Source organism: Silurus meridionalis, chromosome 28, assembly GCF_014805685.1.
Source record: "Silurus meridionalis isolate SWU-2019-XX chromosome 28, ASM1480568v1, whole genome shotgun sequence".
NCBI classification, from domain to species: domain Eukaryota; kingdom Metazoa; phylum Chordata; class Actinopteri; order Siluriformes; family Siluridae; genus Silurus; species Silurus meridionalis.
The window spans coordinates 14,806,662-14,834,607 of NC_060911.1; the positions used below are offsets into that span (position 1 = coordinate 14,806,662).

General features: G+C 38.4%; 2 protein-coding genes and 1 long non-coding RNA gene across 3 annotated transcripts; 2 read left to right on the forward strand and 1 right to left on the reverse strand.

The window, feature by feature from the left end:
* The first annotated feature begins 179 nt into the window (after window positions 1-179).
* LOC124381210 lies at window positions 180-27,858 on the forward strand. The gene is made up of 26 exons (XM_046842628.1): window positions 180-199; window positions 590-2,492; window positions 3,364-3,425; window positions 5,795-5,946; window positions 7,945-8,312; window positions 8,544-8,605; window positions 8,699-8,847; window positions 8,965-9,332; window positions 9,576-9,637; window positions 9,731-9,879; window positions 9,966-10,192; window positions 11,411-11,472; window positions 11,578-11,723; window positions 13,805-13,844; window positions 20,294-20,556; window positions 23,586-23,592; window positions 23,679-24,098; window positions 24,573-24,631; window positions 24,721-24,727; window positions 24,812-25,376; window positions 25,539-25,600; window positions 25,705-25,859; window positions 25,946-26,427; window positions 26,680-26,741; window positions 26,851-27,002; window positions 27,149-27,858. Exons 1-26 carry the CDS (start codon window positions 180-182, stop codon window positions 27,238-27,240), a joined length of 6,096 nt encoding a protein of 2,031 aa, XP_046698584.1. The 3' UTR covers window positions 27,241-27,858.
* Window positions 7,156-7,901, forward strand: LOC124381108. The gene is made up of 3 exons (XR_006924793.1): window positions 7,156-7,290; window positions 7,522-7,583; window positions 7,677-7,901. It is a non-coding gene; the product is annotated as an uncharacterized LOC124381108 (long non-coding RNA).
* On the reverse strand, window positions 20,242-23,096 carry LOC124381098. Its single transcript, XM_046842474.1, has 2 exons — window positions 21,977-23,096; window positions 20,242-20,360 (listed from the first exon to the last, which is right to left on the reverse strand). The coding sequence occupies exons 1-2, from the start codon at window positions 23,021-23,023 to the stop codon at window positions 20,268-20,270; spliced, it is 1,140 nt and encodes a 379-aa protein (XP_046698430.1). The 5' UTR covers window positions 23,024-23,096; the 3' UTR covers window positions 20,242-20,267.
* Window positions 27,859-27,946: the final 88 nt, after the last annotated feature.

Genomic DNA, 27,946 nt, shown 5'->3' on the forward strand with positions numbered 1-27,946 from the left:
ACAGCTCTCCTGAGTTTGAAAATAAATCTGCAACGATCCGTAATCAGGTATGTTTTATTGATAATGCTTCCGAATGTTTTTAAAAAACCAGAAAGTTAGAAAGAAATGTATTGATTGAGGCATTTGTTTTTCAGCTTGAACCAATATATAGGGATGCCAACTCCATAAACTTCATTGGCATGGAAATCCTTAGCTTCAGGTAAAAAAATAATAAAAAATAAAATAATGAATTCAATAAAAAGATCAAAATTATATATATAATATATATTATATAATATATTTATGTTTTAATATATATTGGTTTTTGATCTATGTTTTTGATCAATGTATGTAAATATTTTTCTTTCAGCAATGGTTCTACTGTGACATTTTCCACCCTTAAATTTAATGCCAGTGGCACCATCCCAAATAGCACCATATTAAAAGAAACACTTGTTAATGCGAACATCAACTCAACCCTGAACATTATTCCAGATTCTATAAATGTTACCCTGCTTACTGGTCAGTATACACTTTAAAGGATACTGCATTTACAAAACGTTTTGGAGATGTATAAATTCTAATTCTAATTTAACTTTACAACTAACAGAAACGAACACCACTTCGACCCAAAGCACATCTACAAACAACTCAGTGGCAAACACCACTTTGACCACAATCTCACCTACAAACAGCTCAGAGACAAACACTACCTTAAACTCAAGCCCAACTACAAACAGCTCAGAGACAAACACAACTTTGATCCCAATCCCACTTACAAACAGCTCAGTGGCAAACACCACTTCAACCCCAATCTCACCGACAAACAACTCAGAGACAAACACCACTTTGACCCCAATCCCACCTACAAACAGCTCAGAGACAAACACCACTTTGACCCCAATCCCACCTACAAACAGCTCAGTGGCAAACACCACTTCGATCCCAATCCCACCTACAAACAGCTCAGTGGCAAACACCACCTTAAACTCAATCCCACTTACAAACAGCTCAGTGGCAAACACCACTTCAATCACAATCCCACTTACAAACAGCTCAGTGGCAAACACCACTTTGATCCCAATCCCACCTACAAACAGCTCAGTGGAAAACACCACTTCAATCACAATCCCACCTACAAACAGCTCAGTGGCAAACACCACTTTGATCCCAATCCCACCTACAAACAGCTCAGAGACAAACACCACTTCAACCCCAATCCCACCTACAAACAGCTCAGTGGCAAACACTACCTTAAACTCAAGCCCACCTACAAACAGCTCAGAGACAAACACCACTTCAACCCCAATCCCACCTACAAACAGCTCAGTGGCAAACACCACTTCAACCCCAATCCCACCTACAAACAGCTCAGTGGCAAACACCACTTGATCCCAATCCCACCAACAAACAGCTCAGAGACAAACACCACTTCGACCCCAATCCCACCAACAAACAGCTCAGTGGCAAACACCACTTCGATCCCAATCCCACCTACAAACAGCTCAGTGGCAAACACCACTTCGATCCCAATCCCACCTACAAACAGCTCAGTGGCAAACACCACCTTAAACTCAATCCCACCTACAAACAGCTCAGTGGCAAACACCACCTTAAACTCAATCCCACCTACAAACAGCTCAGAGACAAACACCACTTCGACCCCAATCCCACCTACAAACAGCTCAGTGGCAAACACCACTTCAATCCTAATCCCACCTACAAACAGCTCAGTGGCAAACACCACTTCGATCTCAATCCCACCTACAAACAGCTCAGTGGCAAACACCACTTCGATCCTAATCCCACCTACAAACAGCTCAGTGGCAAACACCACTTTGATCCCAATCCCACCTACAAACAGCTCAGTGGCAAACACCACCTTAAACTTAATCCCACCTACAAACAGCTCAGTGGCAAACACCACCTTAAACTCAATCCCACTTACAAACAGCTCAGTGGCAAACACCACTTCGATCCCAATCCCACCTATAAACAGCTTAGTGGCAAACACCACCTTAAACTCAATCCCACTTACAAACAGCTCAGTGGCAAATACTACTTCAACCCCAATCCCACCTACAAATACCTCAACCCCAATCCCACCTACAAACACCACAACCCCAATCCCACCTACAAACACCTCAAGCCCACCTACAAACGTCTCATCCCCAATCCCACCTACAAATGCCTCAACCCCAATGCCACCTACAAACACCTCAACCCCAATCCCACCTACAAATACCTCAACCTTAAGTCCACCTACAAACATCTCATCCCCAAACCCACCTACAAATGTCTCAACCCCAATGCCACCTACAAACACCTCAACTCCAAGCCAACCTTCAACCCCAACCCCAACCCCGGCAAAATCTACAAACACCCCCACAACACCTTCTGTAGTGGCTGCAGCATTCAGCTTGGCCTTTAGCATCAATGAACCCTTTGTTCCAGCACTGGCCAATAATAGCTCTCCTGAGTTTACAGAAAAAGCTACAAATATCCGTAAACAGGTATGTTTTATTAGTGATGCAAATGTTCACTTAAAATCCAGTTTAATCTTAAATAAAAAAATACAAGGTTAAATAAAGTGTCTGTCAAAGGTTTTCTTGTCTTTTATTAATTTGGGAGACACATGCATGTTCCACACTAGGTCATTTATATACAATATATTCATTATAATATGAATGTACAGATGTTCCCTCAAAATTCTTGGGATCCAGTTCATCCCTGAGCAGTTTTAAGATTTAAATGCGGTGACTGGGCAAGCAATTCCATGATAGATGCTGGCAGCAGTCTAGATAGAATTGAATTGTGTTGAAATATAGAACGGTAGCCATGTTGCTACAAAACAAACCCAACATTTCCAAACTTCATGTTTGACACCTTCTCTGTTTGACAAAAATGTCAAACTTGAACTCATATGTCCACAAAATCTTTTTCAAGTCACATGCATGTGTCTCAAACTATAAAAGTATAGGTGCTTCCAACTTTTGACAGTTTTTGTAGCTTTTCATTCCAAACAATTAAAAACCACAACTAAGTCAGGTGAACAAAATACAACTTAATAGACTAGCTAGAGATGAAATCAGTTGTGCCTTCTGCAAGAATATAATGAAGACCAAATTTCTGGATAAGATTGGATACTCGTGGAAGACTTACTGGTCATAAATTATTTTTTTCTTTTGTCTTCCTATAAAATTGTGAAATCAATTACATTTGCTATGCTATGGGGCAATTGTCTGCATTTGAAGTCTCTGTACATGACATACTCAATAGCTTTAACAAAATCTAGCCCTGAGAGTGACAGAACAAAACTGGCAATGTATATGCGGTCAAGCTTTATGAAAAATCTATTCATTTTCAACTAATTATTTTTTTTAGCTGGAACCAATTTACAGCCGAGCCTTTCCAAACTTCATCCGAATGATAATTCTTAGTTTCAAGTAAGAAATAATATATAAAGACATTACTATTTTTCTTTAATTTTCTTTACATTGATGATTCAGAATTTCACCCAGTATTTAACTATGCTTCTGTTTCAGGAGTGGTTCTATTGTGACAGACTCCATTCTTCAATTTAATAATTCTGCTATTATCCCAAATAACTCTTCAGTTACAAGCACTCTTGTTGAAGCAGCTAACAACTCAGCTTTAAACATTTCTAAAGATTCTATAAGTGTCACCCAGGTTCCTGGTCAGTATGCACCCCAAATATATTGTATTTTAATAACAATCTAGATTTGTGTATATTCTGATTTCACTTTAACCTCTCAACTTACAGTGCCAACAGACCCTCCTCCAACCCCAAGCACACCGACAAGCACCATTTCAAACCCGAATAATGACAATTCAACTCAAAGCCCATCTACAAACGTCTCATCCCCAAGCCCACCTACAAATGTCTCATCCCCAAGCCCACCTACAAACGTCTCATCCCCAAGCCCACCTACAAACGCCTCAAGCCCAAGCCCACCTACAAACGCTTCATCCCCAAGTCCACCGACAAACGCTTCATCCCCAAGCCCACCTACGAACGCATCAAGCCCAAGCCCACCTACAAACGCCTCATCCCCAAGCCCACCTACAAACGCCTCAAGCCCAAGCCCACCGACAAACGCCTCAAGCCCAAGCCCACCTACGAACGCCTCAAGCCCAAGCCCACCTACGAACGCCTCATCCCCAAGCCCACCTCGAACGCCTCATCCCCAAGCCCACCTACAACGCCTCAAGCCCAAGCCCACCTACAACGCCTCAAGCCCAAGCCCACCTACAAACGCCTCAAGCCCCAGCCCACCTACAAACGCCTCATCCCCAAGCCCACCTACAAACGCCTCATCCCCAAGCCCACCTACAAACGCCTCATCCCCAAGCCCACCTACAAACGCCTCATCCCCAAGCCCACCTACAAACGCCTCATCCCCAAGCCCACCTACGAACGCCTCAAGCCCAAGCCCACCTACAAGCCCACCCACGAACGCCTCAAGCCCAAGCCCACCTACAACGCCTCAAGCCCAAGCCCACCTACGAACGCCTCAAGCCCAAGCCCACCCACGAACGCCTCAAGCCCAAGCCCACCCACAAGCCCACCCACGAACGCCTCAAGCCCAAGCCCACCTACGAACGCCTCAAGCCCCAGCCCACCCACGAACGCCTCAAGCCCCAGCCCACCTACAAACGCCTCAAGCCCCAGCCCACCTACAAACGCCTCAAGCCCAAGCCCACCTACAAACGCCTCATCCCCAGCCCACCTACAAACGCCTCATCCCCAGCCCACCTACAAACGCCTCATCCCCAAGCCCACCTACAAACGCCTCATCCCCAAGCCCACCTACAAACGCCTCATCCCCAAGCCCACCTACAAACGCCTCATCCCCAAGCCCACCTACAAATGCCTCAAGCCCAAGCCCACCTACAAACGCTTCAAGCCCAAGCCCACCTACAAACGCCTCATCCCCAAGCCCACCTACGAACGCCTCAAGCCCAAGCCCACCTACAAATGCCTCATCCCCAAGCCCACCTACAAACACCTCAAGCCCAAGCCCACCTACGAACACCTCATCCCCAAGCCCACCTACAAATGCCTCAAGCCCAAGACCACCTGCAAACGCCTCATCCCCAATTCCACCTACAAACGCCTCATCCCCAAGCCCACCTACAAACGTCTCAACCCCAAACCCATCTACAATCACCTCAACCACAACCACAACCACAACCCTGGCAAGCAGACCTACAACACCTTCTGTAGTAGCTGCAGCATTTAACTTGAGTTTTAGCATCAATGAACCATTTGTTCCAGCACTGTCCAATACCAGCTCTCCTGAGTTTACAGCAAAATCTACAACTCTCCGTAACGCGGTATGTTTTATTGGTGATTGAAATGTATAATTTACATTCTATTTTAATGATTAAAACAAAGCGAATAACTTGTCACCTGGATAATTTAACTGCCATATAAGACAATGTGAAGAATTGTATCTACATCAGCAATGTTCTGGATAAAAATGGACACATTTAGACTATGTACTGGACTTTTGCACAAAGTATATTATATGTATATGACCTACTTAATAGTTTTAACATCACAAAACTACCAATGTATTTAAGGTCATGTTTAATGAAAAGCATATATGAACTTTGAAATAATAATATTTTTCAGCTTGAGCCCATTTACAGACGAGCCTTTAGAAACTTTATCCGGATGATAATTCTTAGTTTCAGGTATGAAGTAATACATAACATTATTCTGAACATTTTTTCTTTACATTAGATGATTCAGAACTTTAACCTGTATTTAACTATGCTTCTGTTTCAGGAGTGGTTCTATTGTGACAGACTCCATTCTTGAATTTAATAATTCTGCCACCATCCCAAATAACTCCACAGTTACAAGCGCTCTTGTTGATGCAGCTAATACCACAAATTTAAACATTAGTACAAATTCTATAAGTGTCACCCAGGTTTCTGGTCAGTATACACCTTCAGTTTGCATATTATTAACTGATTTGTGTACATGTTTATATTCGAAATAAAATTCAAACTCTATTTAATAGTTTCAAACACAACTTCAACCGTAAGCACAACTTCAACCGTAAGCACAACTTCAACCGTAAGCACAACTTCAACCGTAAGCACAACTTCAACCGTAAGCACAACTTCAACCGTAAGCACAACTTCAACCGTAAGCACAACTTCAACCGTAAGCACAACTTCAACCGTAAGCACAACTTCAACCGTAAGCACAACTTCAACCGTAAGCACAACTTCAACCGTAAGCACAACTTCAACCGTAAGCACAACTTCAACCGTAAGCACAACTTCAACCGTAAGCACAACTTCAACCGTAAGCACAACTTCAACCGTAGCACAACTTCAACCGTAAGCACAACTTCAACCGTAAGCACAACTTCAACCGTAAGCACAACTTCAACCGTAAGCACAACTTCAACCGTAAGCACAACTTCAACCGTAAGCACAACTTCAACCGTAAGCACAACTTCAACCGTAAGCACAACTTCAACCGTAAGCACAACTTCAACCGTAAGCACAACTTCAACCGTAAGCACAACTTCAACCGTAAGCACAACTTCAACCGTAAGCACAACTTCAACCGTAAGCACAACTTCAACCGTAAGCACAACTTCAACCGTAAGCACAACTTCAACCGTAAGCACAACTTCAACCGTAAGCACAACTTCAACCGTAAGCACAACTTCAACCGTAAGCACAACTTCAACCGTAAGCACAACTTCAACCGTAAGCACAACTTCAACCGTAAGCACAACTTCAACCGTAAGCACAACTTCAACCGTAAGCACAACTTCAACCGTAAGCACAACTTCAACCGTAAGCACAACTTCAACCGTAAGCACAACTTCAACCGTAAGCACAACTTCAACCGTAAGCACAACTTCAACCGTAAGCACAACTTCAACCGTAAGCACAACTTCAACCGTAAGCACAACTTCAACCGTAAGCACAACTTCAACCGTAAGCACAACTTCAACCGTAAGCACAACTTCAACCGTAAGCACAACTTCAACCGTAAGCACAACTTCAACCGTAAGCACAACTTCAACCGTAAGCACAACTTCAACCGTAAGCACAACTTCAACCGTAAGCACAACTTCAACCGTAAGCACAACTTCAACCGTAAGCACAACTTCAACCGTAAGCACAACTTCAACAAGCACTCCTGCAGTAGCTGCAGCATACATCTTGGTCTTCAGCATCAATGAACCATTTGTTCAAGCACTGTCCAATTCCAGCTCTCCTGAGTTTACAACAAAAGCTACAAATATCCGTAAAAGGGTATGTTTCATTGGTGATTTAAATAATAATTTACAATTATACTGGTCATGTATGATTCTTCAGTCTTGTCTCACTATAAATGTTCTGAATTCATTTGCCATGCAATGGGGCAATTTCTGCATTTCAACATTAGAGTCTCTTTACATACTTGTTAACTTTGTTGTGACCGTGTCCATGTTGTGAAAGGCATTATGAAAACTGTATTCATTTTTAAAAATATATGTTTTACAGCTTGAACCAATTTACAAACGAGCCTTTGCAAACTTCCTCAGAATGATCATTTTCAATTTCTGGTAAGAAATATGTTGTTTAAATATTTAATCAGGTTTTTCTCATCTTTGATGATTCACAATTTAAACCTGGATTTATCTTTGCTTGGGTTTCAGGAGTGGTTCCATTGTGACAAATTCTACACTTGAATTTAGTACTGGCACTATCCCAACTGGCACCAGTGTAAAAGATACCTTTGTTAATGCGGCGAACACCACAGGCTTGAACATTTCTACAGATTCTATAAATGTCACCCAGGTTTCTGGTCAGTATACACCTTAAAAATATATAATTTTAATAAACCTACAAACAAAACTTAACCTATTAACTAGCAGTAGCAAACAAATCAAATGTTTTATTTTAATGTAACCTTTCATCTTGTAGTGACAAACACTTTGGCAACAGACTCTCCTACAACCCCAAGCACATCTACAAACACCACGTCAACCCAGAGCACGTCTACAAACACCAGTTCAACCCCAAGCACATCTAATAGCACCACTGCAACCACGATCCCATCTACAAATACCACTGCAACCACGATCCCATCTACAAATACCACTGCAACCACGGCCCCATCTACAAATACCACTGCAACCACGACCCCATCTACAAATACCCCTTCAACAAGCACTCCTGCAGTAGCTGCAGCATACATCTTGGTCTTCAGCATCAATGAACAATTTGATCCAGCACTGTCCATTCAGAACTCTCCTGAGTTTACAACAAAAGCTACAAATATCCGTAAAAGGGTATGTTTCATTGGTGATTTAAATAATAATTTACAATTATACTGGTCATGTATGATTCTTCAGTCTTGTCTCACTATAAATGTTCTGAATTCATTTGCCATGCAATGGGGCAATTTCTGCATTTCAACATTAGAGTCTCTTTACATACTTGTTAACTTTGTTGTGACCGTGTCCATGTTGTGAAAGGCATTATGAAAACTGTATTCATTTTTAAAAATATATGTTTTACAGCTTGAACCAATTTACAAACGAGCCTTTGCAAACTTCCTCAGAATGATCATTTTCAATTTCTGGTAAGAAATATGTTGTTTAAATATTTAATCAGGTTTTTCTCATCTTTGATGATTCACAATTTAAACCTGGATTTATCTTTGCTTGGGTTTCAGGAGTGGTTCCATTGTGACAAATTCTACACTTGAATTTAGTACTGGCACTATCCCAACTGGCACCAGTGTAAAAGATACCTTTGTTAATGCGGCGAACACCACAGGCTTGAACATTTCTACAGATTCTATAAATGTCACCCAGGTTACTGGTCAGTATACACCTTCAAAATCTATAATTTTAATAAACCTACAAACAAAAATTAACCTATTAACTAGCAGAAGCAAACAAAGCAAATTTGATTTTAATGTAACCTTTCATCTTGTAGTGACAAACACTTCGGCAACAGACTCTCCTACAACCCCAAGCACATCTACAAACAACACGTCAACCCAGAGCACGTCTACAAACACCAGTTCAACCCCAAGCACATCTAATAGTACCACTGCAACCACGGTCCCATCTACAAATACCACTGCAACCACGGCCCCATCTACAAATACCACTGCAACCACGGTCCCATCTACAAATACCACTGCAACCACGGTCCCATCTACAAATACCCCTTCAACAAGCACTCCTGAAGTAACTGCAGCATACATCTTGGTCTTTAGCATCAATGAACAATTTGATCCAGCACTGTCCATTCAGAACTCTCCTGAGTTTACAACAAAAGCTACAAATATCCGTAAAAGGGTATGTTTAATTGGTGATTTAAATAATAATTTACAATTATACTGGTCATGTATGATTCTTCAGTCTTGTCTCACTATAAATGTTCTGAATTCATTTGCCATGCAATGGGGCAATTTTTGCATTTCAACATTAGAGTCTCTTTACATACTTGTTAACTTTAAAGGTATCTATGTTGTGACCGTGTCTATGTTGTGACAGGCATTATGAAAACTCTATTCATTTTCAAAAATTAATGTTTTACAGCTTGAACCAATTTACAAACGAGCCTTTGCAAACTTCCTCAGAATGATCATTTTTAATTTCTGGTAAGAAATATGTTGTTTAAATATTTAATCAGGTTTTTCTCTGCTTTGATGATTCACAATTTAAACCTGGATTTATCTTTGCTTGTGTTTCAGGAGTGGTTCCATTGTGACAAATTCTACACTTGAATTTAGTACTGGCACTATCCCAACTGGCAGCATTGTAAAAGATACCCTTGTTAATGCGATGAACACCACAGGCTTGAACATTTCTACAGATTCTATAAATGTCACCCTGGTTTCTGGTCAGTACACACTTTCAGTTTGCATATTATTAACTGATTTGTGTACATGTTTATATTCGAAATAAAATTCAAACTCTATTTAATAGTTTCAAACACAACTTCAACCGTAAGCACAACTTCAACCGTAAGCACAACTTCAACCGTAAGCACAACTTCAACCGCAAGCACAGCTACAAGCAGCCCTTCAACAGCAATACCTTCAACAGACCCAGCATTCAAATTGACCTTTAGTATCATAGAAACTTTTGATGCAGCGCTGGCCAGTAACAGCTCTCCACAGTTTGCAGCAAAATCGACGAGTATCCGTAATCAGGTGTGTTTTACTGAAAATGTTTTCGATTATATATTTTTGAAAACATGTCATAGCACTCGTTCGTCCAGGTGAGTAATTCTGTTTATATAGGAGAAGTACGATGGTCCAAATCATGGCTTTCTGTTAAGAAGTAACATAAAACATGTATAATATCTGCATTATACATAGTCATATAAAGTTTATAAAGTCAATTACAGTGCTGTAAATATAAAAAGTATATTCATAGCTTTGACCATTGAAATTTCATGGTGTTTGAATTTTCATTTTAAAACAATGGAACTCAAATTTAATTATTGTGTGGTGACAATGGTTTTTCTTTGAGGAGAAAAGGGGATTTATGTGAAAACGAAAAATGTTTTAAATATGTTGCTTGCATAAGTATTCAGACCCCTGTGAGACCCCTGTAAGTATTCAGACCCCTGTGCTTGCAAAAGTATTTAGACCCCTGTGAGACTCCATGGGTGAATCTAAACATGGGCACATCTAAATGTACATTGTAAAGATGCAATCACATTCTCAGGATAAAAACCCCATTGTTAAAAGAGAAGTAGTCGTGCTGTAAATCTGAAAGTATCAATGAAGACAAAAGAGCATACCACAAAAGTCACTTAAAGTAATACAAATGATTAGGAAAGTCTATCTGTCAAAACTCAATGCTCTAACAAAGTACATTTGTGAAAGAAGCCTGGAGAGGCCAAGAATCTCTTTAAAGTAGCTAAACATTCCAGTGACTGGGAGTAGCATAGTGGTGCACTAGTCAACCATATCATAACACTGGCCTGTGTGGAATGACAGCAAAAATAAAACTTTTGATAAAAAAAAAAATTCATCTGAAAGCATGTGAAAGAAAGTTTGGTTGTCAGGTGAGATCTTCTGTGACACTGTTTAAAAATTGCAGTCTGACAAGTGTCACTCAACCGACCTGAACAACCTGAAGCAAGTCTGTAGAAAATCACTTCATCATTGTGTGCAAAGCTGGTACATGTGTGGCCCAAAAGACTTTTCAATGCAACCATTTGTAATTTAGTCTCATACAACTGAGACAAGTCAGGAGTCTTACTTTTGTGCTTACTTTTATAATGCACTGTAAATACTGAAGGTTATATTAAATAAACATACCATAAAGCACAGAATCATTTAACTATTTCCTTTTCCAAATGTGTTCTCAGAAAGTTTTACATTGCTGTTAACATCTGATTTATTTCTCATTTCCATTAGGTTGAACCATATTTCAGGAGATTTTTCACATCCTTCATCATCATGCAGATAGTAAGATTCAGGTATGAGCTAAGTTATGGTCCAGAATATTTTCACTTGTTTATTCAATTTATTTGTTGATTACTGGTTGAATTTGAACCTGTATCTCTACATGTGTGTCTTCTCAGGAATGGATCTACTATTACAGAGAGCAAACTTTATATGAATCCTAGTGACCCAAATGTTACTCTGAGTCAGGTGAAAACCGTCTTCCTCAGCGGAATTCCCCTCTTTAACTTTAATGTGGATCCGAACTCCGTCAGTGTCACTCTTGGTCAGTATAACATCACAGAAACCTGTGCTACTTATTATTTAAAAATACACCAAATTGCTTTACACATAAATATCTATTTTTTGTGCATTTAATTATATAATTATTATTTTGCAGGTAATTCCATGCCACCAGCGATTGCAAGCTCACTTTCCATGATATTGATGTCTGTTCTAACACTTCTACTATCAATGGCATTGCACTTCGAGCTCTAGACCTGATCAAAGAACATACACAATCACCCATATAAAAATATAATCATTAATAAGTTAACACTTAGGTTTTTTTTTTTTTTAAACAAAACCTTTACATAAAAAATACAAAACGGTTATAACTGGAGACTTAATGAGGGTTATGATTGGCCTGAAAAGTTCTCCACAATGATTTTCTTTTACTTCTATTTAAATCTATTGGGTTTTTTTTGTTCAACCATCAATAGTTTAATTTAATAAATTAATGTTTACCATACAGTATACTTTCCAAACACGTACCTATGCAAACCAACTTAAATTCTTTTTAAGTGTACAATAATCATAAACCATCAATGAAATGTAAGTAACCATGTATGTATGAAAGTAAACTTATAAATAATAATAGTTTTTGTTACAGTGTATGATATTTACCATTTTGCCATTGAGAATGGCTTCTGTCCAGCCTCTATACCATACAGACCAGTTTAATGGTGTATTTCTGATTTTTTTTCTGGTATTCCTAGTTGTTTTACAAAACATTTTACAAAACCCTGAATTGGGTTCTTAGTCACTTCCATGACCAAAGTTTCTAGAATTCCTTTGACTTCAGGACTGGGAAATGCATTGTAAATTGTGGATACTTTTATACACAGATGTGTGCCTTTGTAAATCATTTTAAATCACTGGAAATTACTACAGACAGTCAACCTTGGGCATGAACAGGTCTTGCAAGGTTGCCTCATCAGCCTCCTTCAACATGTCAAGATGTTATCTTCCCATGTTATCTTCCCTTTAGGGGAGATAAAGGGAAAAAATGCACCTCAGGTCCTATTAACATTAAAACTATTAGTATAAAGTACCAAACAAACTTCACTTGAAGAAGTCATTAATTAGAACTATATACCAGGCCATACAATTACGCCAATATACCAGCATGGGCCCACACTCACACACCAACCACACCCTTATCTGTTGCAGGCCTGTAACATTACTGGGGAGTGTGGGGGCCTTAAAAACATCAAATGGCCTCTTCACTCAAATGAACCAAACAAAAAACAAACAGTTTACCTGAATATGCAATTTTCTCTTGCACCCCACGCAATCTTCAAGATCTTCAATCTTGAAGATTGCACCCCACGTGCAATCTTCTTTTGCAAGATTTATTCATTGCTAGAAACTCAAAGCACATTTTTGTACGTCGCTCTGGACAAGGGCGTCGGCTAAATGCCGCAAATGCAACAGTAAATGAATGTTCATGATGCATGTAGCAGGAAGGTCCAATAAAGTATGGGGCAAGCTTCCTAAAGGCGACCTTTAGTGGCAGGTCTGGGGTCGATTGCCAGACCTTCTGACCCACCCATGGTGGCACTTGTGATTGGCCCAATGAGCAAAGCTTTAAATGGACTTGAAGAGACTAGCTTTTGTACAGAGACACAGTGGGCCATGATTGAAAACCAGTCAATCACTAAGAGGATGGCATTGGTAGTCAGGTGAGTCCATGGGAAGGTGTGACCACGGGCATTGGGAACTTGGAGTGTGTGAAACAGACCAGCAGGAGGGGTCTAAGATTCCTTGTGCTGGGTGCAGGTGGGGCAGGTGGCCATAAATCTTGAGCTTTCCTCCTGAGAGAAGGTCACACAAAATGTCAAAGAAGGGCTAGGGTGCGGTTTCCCACCAGGTTATAGAACAGAGGTGAGTTAAGGCACCATTGGAGGACCTGGAAACAGAACCTGTCAAATATAAATATAGCATTCTCAGGACAGCCATCAGGGACTGGTAGGCAGGGTTCAACTCACTGTTGCTAGTCGACATGTGAAGTAAAAACATTTTTCAAGCTCACCGAAAACACAGTATACGAGGAACACATGTCTGACTGACACTCCAACTCTGCAGTGACCCGCAACCTGGCCTCCCCCAAAAGCAGCAAAATAACGTAAGCAACTTTGGATTGGTCAGAGGGAAAGGAGGATGGCTAGAACTCAAACACTTTGTCACAATGCATTAAGAAAGGTTGTCCACAATCAGCAAGAAAAACAGCACATTCAGTTACAGTTGCACACTAACATAGTTTCCAGGATTAAATTGATCAAACGGTTCAGATGATGTGCACAATTTCCTTAAGCATACTGAACAGTTTGCGCTCTGATGGTGTGTATTTATGTGGGTATGCGGTTGTAAGATGAAATCGTTGAAGCCAAATCATTACCATACACATCTGCAGAGCTGGTGGCACTTACAAGGGCTTGTTAGCTGTCTGAAGGTAAAGCAGTAACTATATACTCTGTTTATAAGTATGCTCTAAAAACATGGTTAGAGCATCCAGACCCACCTCATTGATATGAAACAAAAACATGTGGAGACTAGTTAATCACACTGCCAAATCTGTGGGTGGAAGCAGAGACTGTTATGTATACACACTTACCCCTCATAGTACTAATGAGCTTGCTTTCGGACCTGATTCTACTGCTGAGTTAAAGTGTGTGTGTTCAACGAGCAGCCTGACTCTTTCTGCCAGTGGCAGAGAGAATGAGGAGGAGCTTCTTCCCGCAGGCAATTCGGAGTTTAAACCAGGAAACACCCAGGATCTAGAACTGGCCCACTCACTCCATTATCACACTTTTTAGCTGCATATATCTCACTTTTCGCACTATGACACTTTGAACTCTGGACTCACACAGCACAGTGCGCTTTACATTTTATTTTACACCACACCATACCGCACACGGACCCTTTACACCACACCATACCGCACATGAATACTTTATGGACAATCACAAAACCACCTTAAATTGTTTACGTTTTACTGATTACTGCCATTAGCATATTTTTATATACACCGTTTTTCTCATATATATCTTTATATATTCTTGTACTTTATATAGTTTTTATACTTTATATATCTGCCTTCTTTTTCTTTGTTTTATTTTTCTCCCCATCCTATTCCCTCATGCCGGACGGTTGTAAAAAGCGTTTTACTGCATTTCATACCCTGTATGTGTGTATGTGACAAATAAAATTTGATTTGATTTGCTTCTATTTCCACTAATCTTTTTCTTACATGTTCTACTACCTACAGGCTGGTGAATCCAACACTTTATTTTAATTCTGTGCTGCCTGTCAGTCTAGGCATTGTGCTCCAGATACCCAAACAACGTTCTTGTATCTTTAGACTAGAGGAAGTAAAGCCTGCAAGTTCAGTGTACTGTACAACAGAAACTCGACCTTTTCGACTTTTAAATCAGCCTACTGAGGAAAACATAAAACACTGGATTTCTAAGTAATTTAAAACAGACTCTATGCACTGCCTTGACTTATCTTAATAGTGTTGGTGAAGCATTATTATGGGATGTCACAGAATTAGCATAGTTTAGTCATGCAGGCAATAAACTCATTATCATTTACTTTTCAAGCTAGTGTTGAAATCATGGTTGATTATCATACATACATCCTATGCCTACTTTTCCTTTTCAACACCTAGAGTTAGACCATTAGTTTAATCGGGATTGTGAAGTCCTGCATGAGCTTTCAGCTTTAATCCAATGTCTTGAGACACTTGTTTTGTGCTGGTTTTTAATTTCAAATTCTTGCTAAAAATACATTGTTATTTTACTTATGGCCATTCAACCCATACATCCAGTATGATATCAGAATAGAGCATTTCCTACTCATTTCACAAGGAAATAACACTATTTGTTTAGAAAATACTGAAAATTAATGAGTGAACGAAATTTATACTGTAAATAAATTCATAATCATTGTCACCAAGAGCAACATCAGCATTATGGCTGCTCCTAAAGGGACAGTTGTACCTTTAAGACTGTATAAATATATCTACTCCTTAACATATTGTTTAATAACTCTCTCTGTATTTATTTATTACTTTACATCGATCAGGTTAAGAAACACACATTCAATCAAAGTCCTCGGATGCAGCATCCTGAAATTGTGTTTTCAGACCACTATGGCTTTGAAACTTTATTTACTTTATCTGAAGCCGACAGGGGGCACTGTCAATGAAGGCTGTCAAATGATTTTCTAAGGCGGCAAAGGATTCGAGTTTGATATGTTGAATAAAGTTTTGCTAATGACCAGTAGATGTCGCTGTTGACTACTACGTGATGCTGAAGACATGCTATGAGAGGCATTTTACTTGTTTGTACAGAGTGCTCTTTAGAGAGCCACACCTCAGCTTTAATCCAAGACATATCACAATAACTGCTTTATTCAGCTTTAATCCAAGAAATATCGCAATGACTGTTTAAAAGAGCACTTGCTTTGTGCTGGTGTTAATTTCAAATTCTTGCTAAAAATACATTGTTATTTTACTTATGGCCATTCAACCCATACATCCAGTATGATATCAGAATAGAGCATTTCCTACTCATTTCACAAGGAAATAACACTATTTGTTTAGAAAATACTGAAAATTAATGAGTGAACGAAATTTATACTGTAAATAAATTCATAATCATTGTCACCAAGAGCAACATCAGCATTATGGCTGCTCCTAAAGGGACAGTTGTACCTTTAAGACTGTATAAATATATCTACTCCTTAACATATTGTTTAATAACTCTCTCTGTATTTATTTATTACTTTACATCGATCAGGTTAAGAAACACACATTCAATCAAAGTCCTCGGATGCAGCATCCTGAAATTGTGTTTTCAGACCACTATGGCTTTGAAACTTTATTTACTTTATCTGAAGCCGACAGGGGGCACTGTCAATGAAGGCTGTCAAATGATTTTCTAAGGCGGCAAAGGATTCGAGTTTGATATGTTGAATAAAGTTTTGCTAATGACCAGTAGATGTCGCTGTTGACTACTACGTGATGCTGAAGACATGCTATGAGAGGCATTTTACTTGTTTGTACAGAGTGCTCTTTAGAGAGCCACACCCTCAGCTTTAATCCAAGACATATCACAATAACTGCTTTATTCAGCTTTAATCCAAGAAATATCGCAATGACTGTTTAAAAGAGCACTTGCTTTGTGCTGGTGTTTTATTCTTGCTAAAAGTACATATAAAAGTATCTAGGAATATATATATATATATATATATATATATATATATATATATATATATATATACACACACACACACACCATTTACCCATAAATACTGAGAGCCTAGAAAAGAAGATTCCAGAATCTGTATTTAACACCTATCCCTTTCTTATTCCAAGACTGCAAAGCTGCTACAACTGGGCCCTTGAGCAAGGCCCTTAACCCGTAACTGTTCAAGATCATTATAAGTAATAATGGTGTATGCTAAGCTAAGATATAACTTTATTCGTCTCACCGTGAGGAAATTTCTCTGTTACAGCAGCAAAGAAATAAGTATTTTAAATGTAAATGTTTGTAAATGAAAAATAAATGAAGATGGGTTTGATTATGTGAATTATACATGTTAATATACCTTTATATAAATAAGTGTGTTAGTATTAAGATGAGCCTCACACTGGTTCTCTAAACACATTCCTATGTGGTGTGTGGTGAGTCTGTAGGATCTTTACGATGTGCGTATGTAAGGTGTACAGAATGTCTTTGTCTGGACTCACACTTCTCTGGTTTCTTTGTCATTTAACCCAATCAGGACTAATTTTAGCTCAGGTTTATTAAAGTGTGTATATTTACTTGTCTGTTATCTGCATTAAACTGAAGAAGAACCTTTGCGCCATGCTGTGCGATTGTTCCCTGATCGGAAAAGACACCGTAGATCGCAAAATAAAACTCTCTATTAATTAAGTTTTTGTCTGGGCATGACGGCATGAAACGGTAATGATAACTGAAAAGTGATACATGTGTTTATATTTATATACACAAAAGATAAAAGTATACATTTTTAATGAATAAAGCATATTTTTTTAATTGCTTAATCCCCAAAAAGAAGCACCACAAGAAAAACCAGTCTGCGGATGATTGGAAACCTTTTTCTATTGCGTCACATTCAATTCCTAACATCAACAAGTCCTCAACAGAAACAATTGAAAACTTGAGAAAATGAGCAGCTTTCCAACTACTATCAAAACAATTGTACTAGAAAAGTTCTTCAAATGTTCAATCTTCAAATCTAACCTGAGCGTCTCCTAAAAATATAAATGAGAAATTACTTAAAATAGAAAAAAAGCTATAAAATGAAGTGATACAAATATATTAGAATATTTTATCAATTGTAATAATATATAGTAGAATATTAAGTTCAAGATACATGTTGGATTTTAATTTAATCTAGAAGTTTAGTAGTAGTAGTAGTTTAAAAAGCAGCTTTTTCTAAAGACCAAAATCTGATTTACACTTGTTTTTTTTGGGTTTTTTTTTTTGTTGTTGTTGTTGTTGTGTTTTAACACTAAAATTGGGTATCAATTTTAAGATTTTAAGAACAACAGAATAGCATTTTCTTGATTTTCGTTCCAGGTTTCCCCAATGTAAACTTTTTAACCAAAAGGCAAGAAACCTCACTGAACAATAATGCTGTTTTTCAGGTTATACATAAGAATTCAGGTGTGATTGGCTGCGAGTTCCTTTCGACATCATGGGTTTGGTGTAGTAAATACAGCACTGCATTCTTACATCCTTGAGTTCAATATACCATTCACCTGCTTTCTCTTTTACACTTGGACACATTCACTGGATCTCTCTGCATCTGTTAGCTGTGGAAATATGTAAGTATTTATTTAATTCTTTTCCTAGATTTAGACTCAATCACTAAGAAAAATACGTGTATAAATGTGTTTCAGTCTCATTTGGAGAGAAATGTTTAATATAAAATTGTAGCGGTCACTGAAGTAATCACTCACTCGGTGTTTTATCCAATTTATATCACATCATAAAGATGAAAAAAAAAGTAATTCAATATATTTGTAATTTTTTTTTTTTTCATTCAACTGATCAATAAAATGAAAATTATTTCCACGTGAGAAAAATATTTTTGTGATTTATTTTGTACAAATGGATTTTTTAATTTGTATTTTGAAGATTAAAAAAAAATCCCGCAATGGATTGGAGGCTGGTACTGGCAGTTTTGAGTCTGATTGGTAAGTCTTTACAAGTCTTTTCTCGTCAAAATGCCGAATAGGGTTTACGCCCAAATCTCACACACTCGGCGAATAAACAGGACGTCGAACGTGTAAAGTAAAAATGGGCCACGCCACTAAAAAGCTGTTTTATGTTATAAAATTAGTACGTTGAAAAATTCCAAAGTGTTTCGACAAATACTTCAGGAAATTCTCAAACGTATTGTGGGATTGAGCATCAAATATGAGGGAGAACTTAAAAGCAGCTGGCAATGGATTCAAGGTAAATCCAAACACTGTTCCAACTTGTTACACGTGTTTCAAACAACTGCCTGTGGTATTTTCCTGCACCCATTTTTTTAATTTTTTAATTGTGCAACCTAAACTCAGATGTAAAAGAAAAGGGATGCAAAGGTATTTTGTTCATGGCTGAATCTGATTGGCTGATGGCTGTAGGAACTATTTTCATGCGTGAGGAGCAGTATCTATCCCACTCTGACAGTTTGATGGACCCAAAATGTCTTAAAATCTTTAAGCTTTTACATGCACTTCAATTTTACAGTTCATATTTAATTCCAAAATGGTCTAAATCCATTGTGGATCTGTTTAAGTTTGGGGGGATTGAACTCATTCCACAGCTTCTCTTAAGGCGAGACCCTTGATTTATTACACGGTCAAGTCTGGGTGGGATTCTTTTTTTTTTACTTCTGATCTGTACCTTGTCCTTCTACTTTCCCTCCATAGTTTAATTTTACACTATCCAAATTCTTCTGCCTTCTCTTCATCCTCCCTCCTTAACTCTTCCTGCTCCTTTTCCCTTTTTTGAAATTTATACTTTGAAATTTACAAAATTTGACAAGTATAACCTTATTTTTAAGATTAATATCATCATATTTATTTATTTGTTCTTGACAAAATGTTTTGAACCTTTTTAAATGGCATGGTTTGGGCATTGAGGGTCATTTAAACTTGATTCTTTTGCCAAAACCCAGATAGTGTTATCCATAATTCAATTCCAGTCTAAACAGCTGAGTTGTCAGGTACTTCATTAGTAATCATTTGCTACTTCAGCACAATTTATTTGTTTTAGAAATATCTCCGAATGATCCTAAAGTCTTACTTAGTCTCAATTTTGTGCATAGTATTCAATTCTTTTTCCGGTCAGCATCAATAATGTATTGTATTTTCAAAGTACTAGATATTTATTGATCAATTTCTTATGTCTTAACTGAGCTTTTATATTCCTGTTGACAATATGCATGCTGTACACTTTTTGAAACCAATGGTTATTGTTTCTTCTGTTACAGTTGCAAGTGCAATGGCAGACACTATAAATAATCAGACTTCCTTGAATACTACTTCAGCAAATACTACTTCAACAAATACAACTTCTACAAACTCGTCTTCAACCCCGAGTACATCTACAAACACCTCTTCAACAAACACTTCGACACTGAACACATCTACAAACACCTCTTCAACAAACACTTCGACACCGAACACGTCTACAAACGCCTCTTCTACAAACACGTCGACACCGAACACGTCTACAAACGGCTCTTCTACAAACATTTCGACACCGAACACGTCTACAAACACCTCTTCAACAAACACTTGACACGAACACGTCTACAAACGGCTCTTCTACAAACATTTCGACACCGAACACGTCTACAAACACCTCTTCAACAAACACTTCGACACCGAACACGTCTACAAACGGCTCTTCTACAAACATTTTGACACCGAACACGTCTACAAACACCTCTTCAACAAACACTTGACACCGAACACGTCTACAAACGCCTCTTCTACAAACATTTCGACACGAACACGTCTACAAACGCCTCTTCAACAAACACTTGACACCGAACACGTCTACAAACACCTCTTCAACAAACACTTCGACACCAAACACATCTACAAACACCTCTTCAACAAATACGTCAAACCCGAACACGCCTACAAACGCCTCTTCAACAAACACGTCGACTCGAACACGTCTACAAACGGCTCTTCTACAAACATTTCGGTACCAAACACGTCTACAAACACCTCTTCAACAAATACGCCAAACCCAAACATGTCTACAAACGCCTCTTCGACAAACACGTCAACACCAAACACGTCTACAAACACCTCTTCGACAAACACTTCGACACCGAACACGCCTACAAACACCTCTTCAACAAATACGCCAAACCCCAACACGCCTACAAACGTCTCTTCAACAAACACTTGACACCCAACACGTCTACAAACACCTCTTCAACAAACACTTCAAAACCAAACACGTCTACAAACACCTCTTCAACACCAAACACGTCTACAAACACCTCTTCAACAAACACGTCGACACCGAACACGTCTACAAACGGCTCTTCTACAAACATTTCGGCACCAAACACGTCTACAAACACCTCTTCAACAAATACGTCAAACCCGAACATGTCTACAAACGCCTCTTTGACAAACACGTCAACACCAAACACGTCTACAAACACCTCTTCAACAAACACTTCGACACCGAACACGTCTACAAACACCTCTTCAACAAATACGTCAAACCCGAACACATCTACAAACACCTCTTCAACAAACACTTCGACACCGAACACGTCTACAAACGCCTCTTCTACAAACACGTCGACACCGAACACGTCTACAAACGGCTCTTCTACAAACATTTCGACACCGAACACGTCTACAAACGCCTCTTCAACAAACACTTCGACACCGAACACGTCTACAAACGCCTCTTCAACAAACACTTCGACACCGAACACGTCTACAAACGCCTCTTCTACAAACACGTCGACACCGAACACGTCTACAAACGCCTCTTCTACAAACACGTCGACACCGAACACGTCTACAAACACCTCTTCAACAAACACTTCGACACCGAACACGTCTACAAACGGCTCTTCTACAAACACTTCGACACCGAACACGTCTACAAACACCTCTTCAACAAACACTTGACACGAACACGTCTACAAACAGCTCTTCTACAAACACTTCGACACGAACACGTCTACAAACACCTCTTCAACAAACACTTCGACACCGAACACGCCTACAAACGGCTCTTCTACAAACATTTTGACACCGAACACGTCTACAAACACCTCTTCAACAAACACTTCGACACCGAACACGTCTACAAACGGCTCTTCTACAAACATTTTGACACCGAACACGTCTACAAACACCTCTTCAACAAACACTTCGACACCGAACACGTCTACAAACGCCTCTTCTACAAACATTTCGACACCGAACACGTCTACAAACGCCTCTTCAACAAACACTTCGACACCGAACACGTCTACAAACACCTCTTCAACAAACACTTCGACACCAAACACATCTACAAACACCTCTTCAACAAATACGTCAAACCCGAACACGTCTACAAACGCCTCTTCAACAAACACGTCGACTCCGAACACGTCTACAAACGGCTCTTCTACAAACATTTCGGTACCAAACACGTCTACAAACACCTCTTCAACAAATACGTCAAACCCAAACATGTCTACAAACGCCTCTTCGACAAACACGTCAACACCAAACACGTCTACAAACACCTCTTCGACAAACACTTCGACACCGAACACGTCTACAAACACCTCTTCAACAAATACGTCAAACCCCAACACGTCTACAAACGGCTCTTCTACAAACACTTCGACACCCAACACGTCTACAAACACCTCTTCAACAAACACTTCGACACCGAACACGTCTACAAACAGCTCTTCTACAAACACTTCGACACCGAACACGTCTACAAACACCTCTTCAACAAACACTTCAAAACCAAACACGTCTACAAACACCTCTTCAACACCAAACACGTCTACAAACACCTCTTCAACAAACACATCGACCCCGAACATGTCCACAAACACCTCTTCAACGAACACATCAACACCGAACACGTCTACAAACACCTCTTCAACAAACACTTCAACACCAAACACGTCTACAAACACCTCTTCAACAAACACTTCGACACCGAGTACATCTACAAACCCTCCATCAGTAGATTCTGCAGCAGCTGCCACATTCAACTTGGTCTTTAGCATCAATGAAATATTTAATCCAGCATTGACCAACACCAACTCTCCTGAGTTTGCAACAAAAGTTGTTTTTATTCGTGGTCAGGTATGATTTCTTACTTTATTTGTTAACAGTTGTACTTTTATATATTTTTCCAAATAAGAAAAGATTTTTGCTCCTCGTACTGCTCAAGATTACCATGGGATACCATGTGGAACACATACATCTGAATCTAAATAAACCAGTAAAATATGTAATAAATTATACTTTTCAGCTTGAACCTATTTATAGAAAGGCCTTTGCAAACTTCATCCGGATGATTATTAATAGTTTCAGGTGAGAAATAATATATAGATATATTCAATCTAATTATTTATTATTGTTTCTGCTTAAAGATTATAATTTCATCCTGTTATTAACTGTTATTCATTCTGTTTTAGGAGTGGCTCTACAATTACAGATTCCACTCTTCAGTTTAGTGCGAATGGCACCATCCCAAATAACTCCTCATTACAAAGCGCCCTTCTTAATGCAACTACAGCCAACTCAAGCTTAAACATTATCCCGAATTCTATAACTGTTGCCCAGGTTCCTGGTCAGTATACAGCTTTTAATATGCATTTTATCATCTTTTTAGAACATGTGTACATTTTAATTAAAATTTAACCCCTGAATCAACAGTGACAAACTCCTCTTCAACAAACACGTCAACAACAAACACAAGTGCATCTACAAACTCCTCTTCAACAAACACTACCAACCCAAGTGCATCTACAAATTCCTCTTCAACAAACACTACAAACCCAAGTGCATCTACAAATTCCTCTTCAACAAACACGTCAACACCAAACACGTCTACAAACACCTCTTCAACAAACATTACAAACCCAAGTGGATCTACAAACTCCTCTTCAACAAACACTACAAACCCAAGTGCATCTACAAACTCCTCTTCAACAAACACGTCAACACCAAACACATCTACAAACACCTCTTCAACAAACACTACAAACCCAAGTGCATCTACAAACTCCTCTTCAACAAACACGTCAACACCAAACACGTCTACAAACACCTCTTTAACAAACACTTCGACACCGAGTACATCTACAAACCCTCCATCAGTAGATTCTGTAGCAGCTGCCACGTTCAACTTGGTCTTTAGCATCAATGAAACCTTTAATCCAGCATTGACCAACACCAACTCTCCTGAGTTTGCAGCAAAAGTTCTACTTATTCGTGGTCAGGTATGATTTCTTTCTTTGTGTTAACAGTTGTACTTTTATTTATATTTTTTAAGAGGAAGATTTTTGCTACTGCCAACTTATTAATAACTGGGTTACCATGTGGAACACATACATCTGAATCTAAATAAACCAATAAAATATGTAATAAATTATACTTTTCAGCTTGAATCTATTTATAGAAAGGCCTTTGCAAACTTCATCCGGATGATTATTAATAGTTTCAGGTGAGAAATAATATATAGATATATTCAATCTAATTATTTATTATTGTTTCTGCTTAAAGATTATAATTTCATTCTGTTATTAACTGTTATTCATTCTGTTTTAGGAGTGGCTCTACAATTACAGATTCCACTCTTCAGTTTAGTGCGAATGGCACCATCCCAAGTAACTCCTCAGTACAAAGCGCCCTTTTTAATGCGACTACAGCCAACTCAAGCTTAAACATTATCCCAAATTCTATAACTGTCGCCCAGGTTCCAGGTCAGTATACAGCTTTTAATATGCATTTTATCATCTTTTAGAACATGTGTACATTTTAATTAAAATTTAACCCTGAATCAACAGTGACAAACTCCTCTTCAACAAACACGTCAACAACAAACACAAGTGCATCTACAAACTCCTCTTCAACAAACACTACCAACCCAAGTGCATCTACAAATTCCTCTTCAACAAACACTACAAACCCAAGTGCATCTACAAATTCCTCTTCAACAAACACGTCAACACCAAACACGCCTACAAACACCTCTTCAACAAACATTACAAACCCAAGTGGATCTACAAACTCCTCTTCAACAAACACTACAAACCCAAGTGCATCTACAAACTCCTCTTCAACAAACACGTCAACACCAAACACATCTACAAACACCTCTTCAACAAACACTACAAACCCAAGTGCATCTACAAACTCCTCTTCAACAAACACGTCAACACCAAACACGCCTACAAACACCTCTTTAACAAACACTTGACACCGAGTACATCTACAAACCCTCCATCAGTAGATTCTGTAGCAGCTGCCACGTTCAACTTGGTCTTTAGCATCAATGAAACCTTTAATCCAGCATTGACCAACACCAACTCTCCTGAGTTTGCAGCAAAAGTTCTACTTATTCGTGGTCAGGTATGATTTCTTTCTTTGTGTTAACAGTTGTACTTTTATTTATATTTTTTAAGAGGAAGATTTTTGCTACTGCCAACTTATTAATAACTGGGTTACCATGTGGAACACATACATCTGAATCTAAATAAACCAATAAAATATGTAATAAATTATACTTTTCAGCTTGAATCTATTTATAGAAAGGCCTTTGCAAACTTCATCCGGATGATTATTAATAGTTTCAGGTGAGAAATAATATATAGATATATTCAATCTAATTATTTATTATTGTTTCTGCTTAAAGATTATAATTTCATTCTGTTATTAACTGTTATTCATTCTGTTTTAGGAGTGGCTCTACAATTACAGATTCCACTCTTCAGTTTAGTGCGAATGGCACCATCCCAAGTAACTCCTCAGTACAAAGCGCCCTTTTTAATGCGACTACAGCCAACTCAAGCTTAAACATTATCCCAAATTCTATAACTGTCGCCCAGGTTCCAGGTCAGTATACAGCTTTTAATATGCATTTTATCATCTCTTTGGAACATGTGGACATTTAAATTAAAATGTAACCCCTGAATCAACAGTAACAAACACCTCTTCAACAAACACTACAAACCCAAGTGCATCTACAAACTCCTCTTCAACAAACACTACAAACCCAAATGCATCTACAAACTCCTCTTCAACAAACACTACAAACCCAAGTGGATCTACAAACTCCTCTTCAACAAACACTACAAACCCAAGTGGATCTACAAACTCCTCTTCAACAAACACTACAAACCCAAATGCATCTACAAACTCCTCTTCAACAAACACTACAAACCCAAGTGGATCTACAAACTCCTCTTCAACAAACACTACAAACCCAAGTGCATCTACAACCACCTCTTCAACAAACCCAAGTGCATCTACAACCACCTCTTCAACAACCATCAGTCCATCGATTCCCAGTGCAACTGCAATTTTCAGCTTGATCTTCAGCATCAGTGAAACCTTTAATGCAGCACTGGCCAACACCAGCTCTCCAGAGTTTACAGCAAACTCTACAAATATCCGTAATCAGGTATGTTTTTAGATAATGCTTCCATTTATGATTCTAAAATAATAATTCTATTGGCATAGAAGAACCTGAAGAACTCATAATGGTTTAAATGTTGGTAAAGTCATATAGGAAATGTGTATTTTAGAATTTCCGTTCGTTTTCCTATGAAGTCATATAAATATTTCAGATTTATTGAACATGCCTTGGTGCACAAATGTATTTCCGCTTAACCAACCTGAGTGTTTGACATTGCTGTTGATACCCTTTTTTTAGGTTGAACCATTGTTCAGGAGAAACTTTACAAACTTCATCCTCATGCAAATTCTAAAATTCAGGTATGAAGGAAGATAAAAAAAGCTCCTGAATATTTTTCTTGATTATTTGGTAAATTTGTTGATTAATGATTGAAACTGAACCTGCATTTCTCCTCGTGTGTTCCATCAGCAATGGATCTACTATTACAACGAGCAACCTTTATATGAATTCTAACGGCCCAAATGCTAATGCGAGCCAGGTGAAAACCGTCTTTCTAAATGGACTTAATGGCTTGACCTTCAAAGTCGATCCAAACTCTGTCAATGTCACTCAGATTCTTGGTCAGTATTCACTTACAATGACTTTACTATGTTCCTATTAATTTAAACTAATCCAAAATCTTATAATAATTCAATTTTGGGCTAAATATATATATACACATTTGTGTTTGTGTGCATTTTATTTTATGTATGTTTTTATTTTGCAGGTAATTCCATGTCACCAGTGATTAGAAGCTCACTTTCCATAATATGGATTTCTGTTTCATCACTTCTACTTTCATTGGCATTACACTTTTAGCTTTTTACCTGATCATACACACTGGATTAATAACACTATTCTATTGAAATACAGATGTTCTGATGTTCTTTTTTTTTACTACAATCAGTCATTTTTAGGTTTATTTTGATTAAAAAAATTATGAAATGGAAGATGGGGAATGCATTTAAATTTTAGAAACTATGTATATTTACTTGAGAAATACAGATATTTTAACATTTTTAAAACTGGGGATATAATGAAGGTGCTGCCTATCTGAATCTTTTTCCAAATCGAAACAGTCTTCATAAAGATCACCATATTTCATCTTTCAAATTGAAATCGAACTTTGCATATGAACCTGAAGATAAATTATCTATGTTGTGTACAAATATTATAAACATCTAAAGGAAAAAAAAAACTTTTCTGGATGTATGTCAACTTGACGGATTCAACATGGGGTTTTTGTATATTTATTATAAATCCTATTACATATAAAAGAAAATCCACAAGAATTCCTTTGTCCTAGAAACAGGAAATTCTGCAAAGCTGTAGATTCCTTTTAGGCTAAACTTCATGTAGGAAAAAAGATCTCAAAAGCCTCAGCTATCATTCTGGCTGTATCTCTAATGTATTTGAATAAACAAGACTTATGCCTCACTTCTTTGTCATTGTGTTACTGAACTATTGAGAATTTCTTGACTTGAGTGCCAGATGTTTTTGTAAATGGGCAGCTGTCGATATTTAA

Bases quoted from the DNA above. Each gene is read 5' to 3' on its own strand.
- LOC124381210 (XM_046842628.1), top strand. From the start codon at position 180: ATGGAAATCCTTAGCTTCAG. The intron at 8,313-8,543 runs GTATGTTTCATT...TATGTTTTACAG, and splicing joins CTACAAATATCCGTAAAAGG to CTTGAACCAATTTACAAACG. The intron at 8,606-8,698 runs GTAAGAAATATG...CTTGGGTTTCAG, and splicing joins ATGATCATTTTCAATTTCTG to GAGTGGTTCCATTGTGACAA.
- LOC124381098 (XM_046842474.1), bottom strand. From the start codon at position 23,023: ATGCTAAAGACCAAGTTGAATGTGGCAGCTGCTGCAGAATCTACTGAT. The intron at 20,361-21,976 runs GTGTTTGTAGAC...TTTGTTGAAGAG, and splicing joins TCGAAGTGTTTGTTGAAGAG to GTGTTTGTAGATGTACTCGG.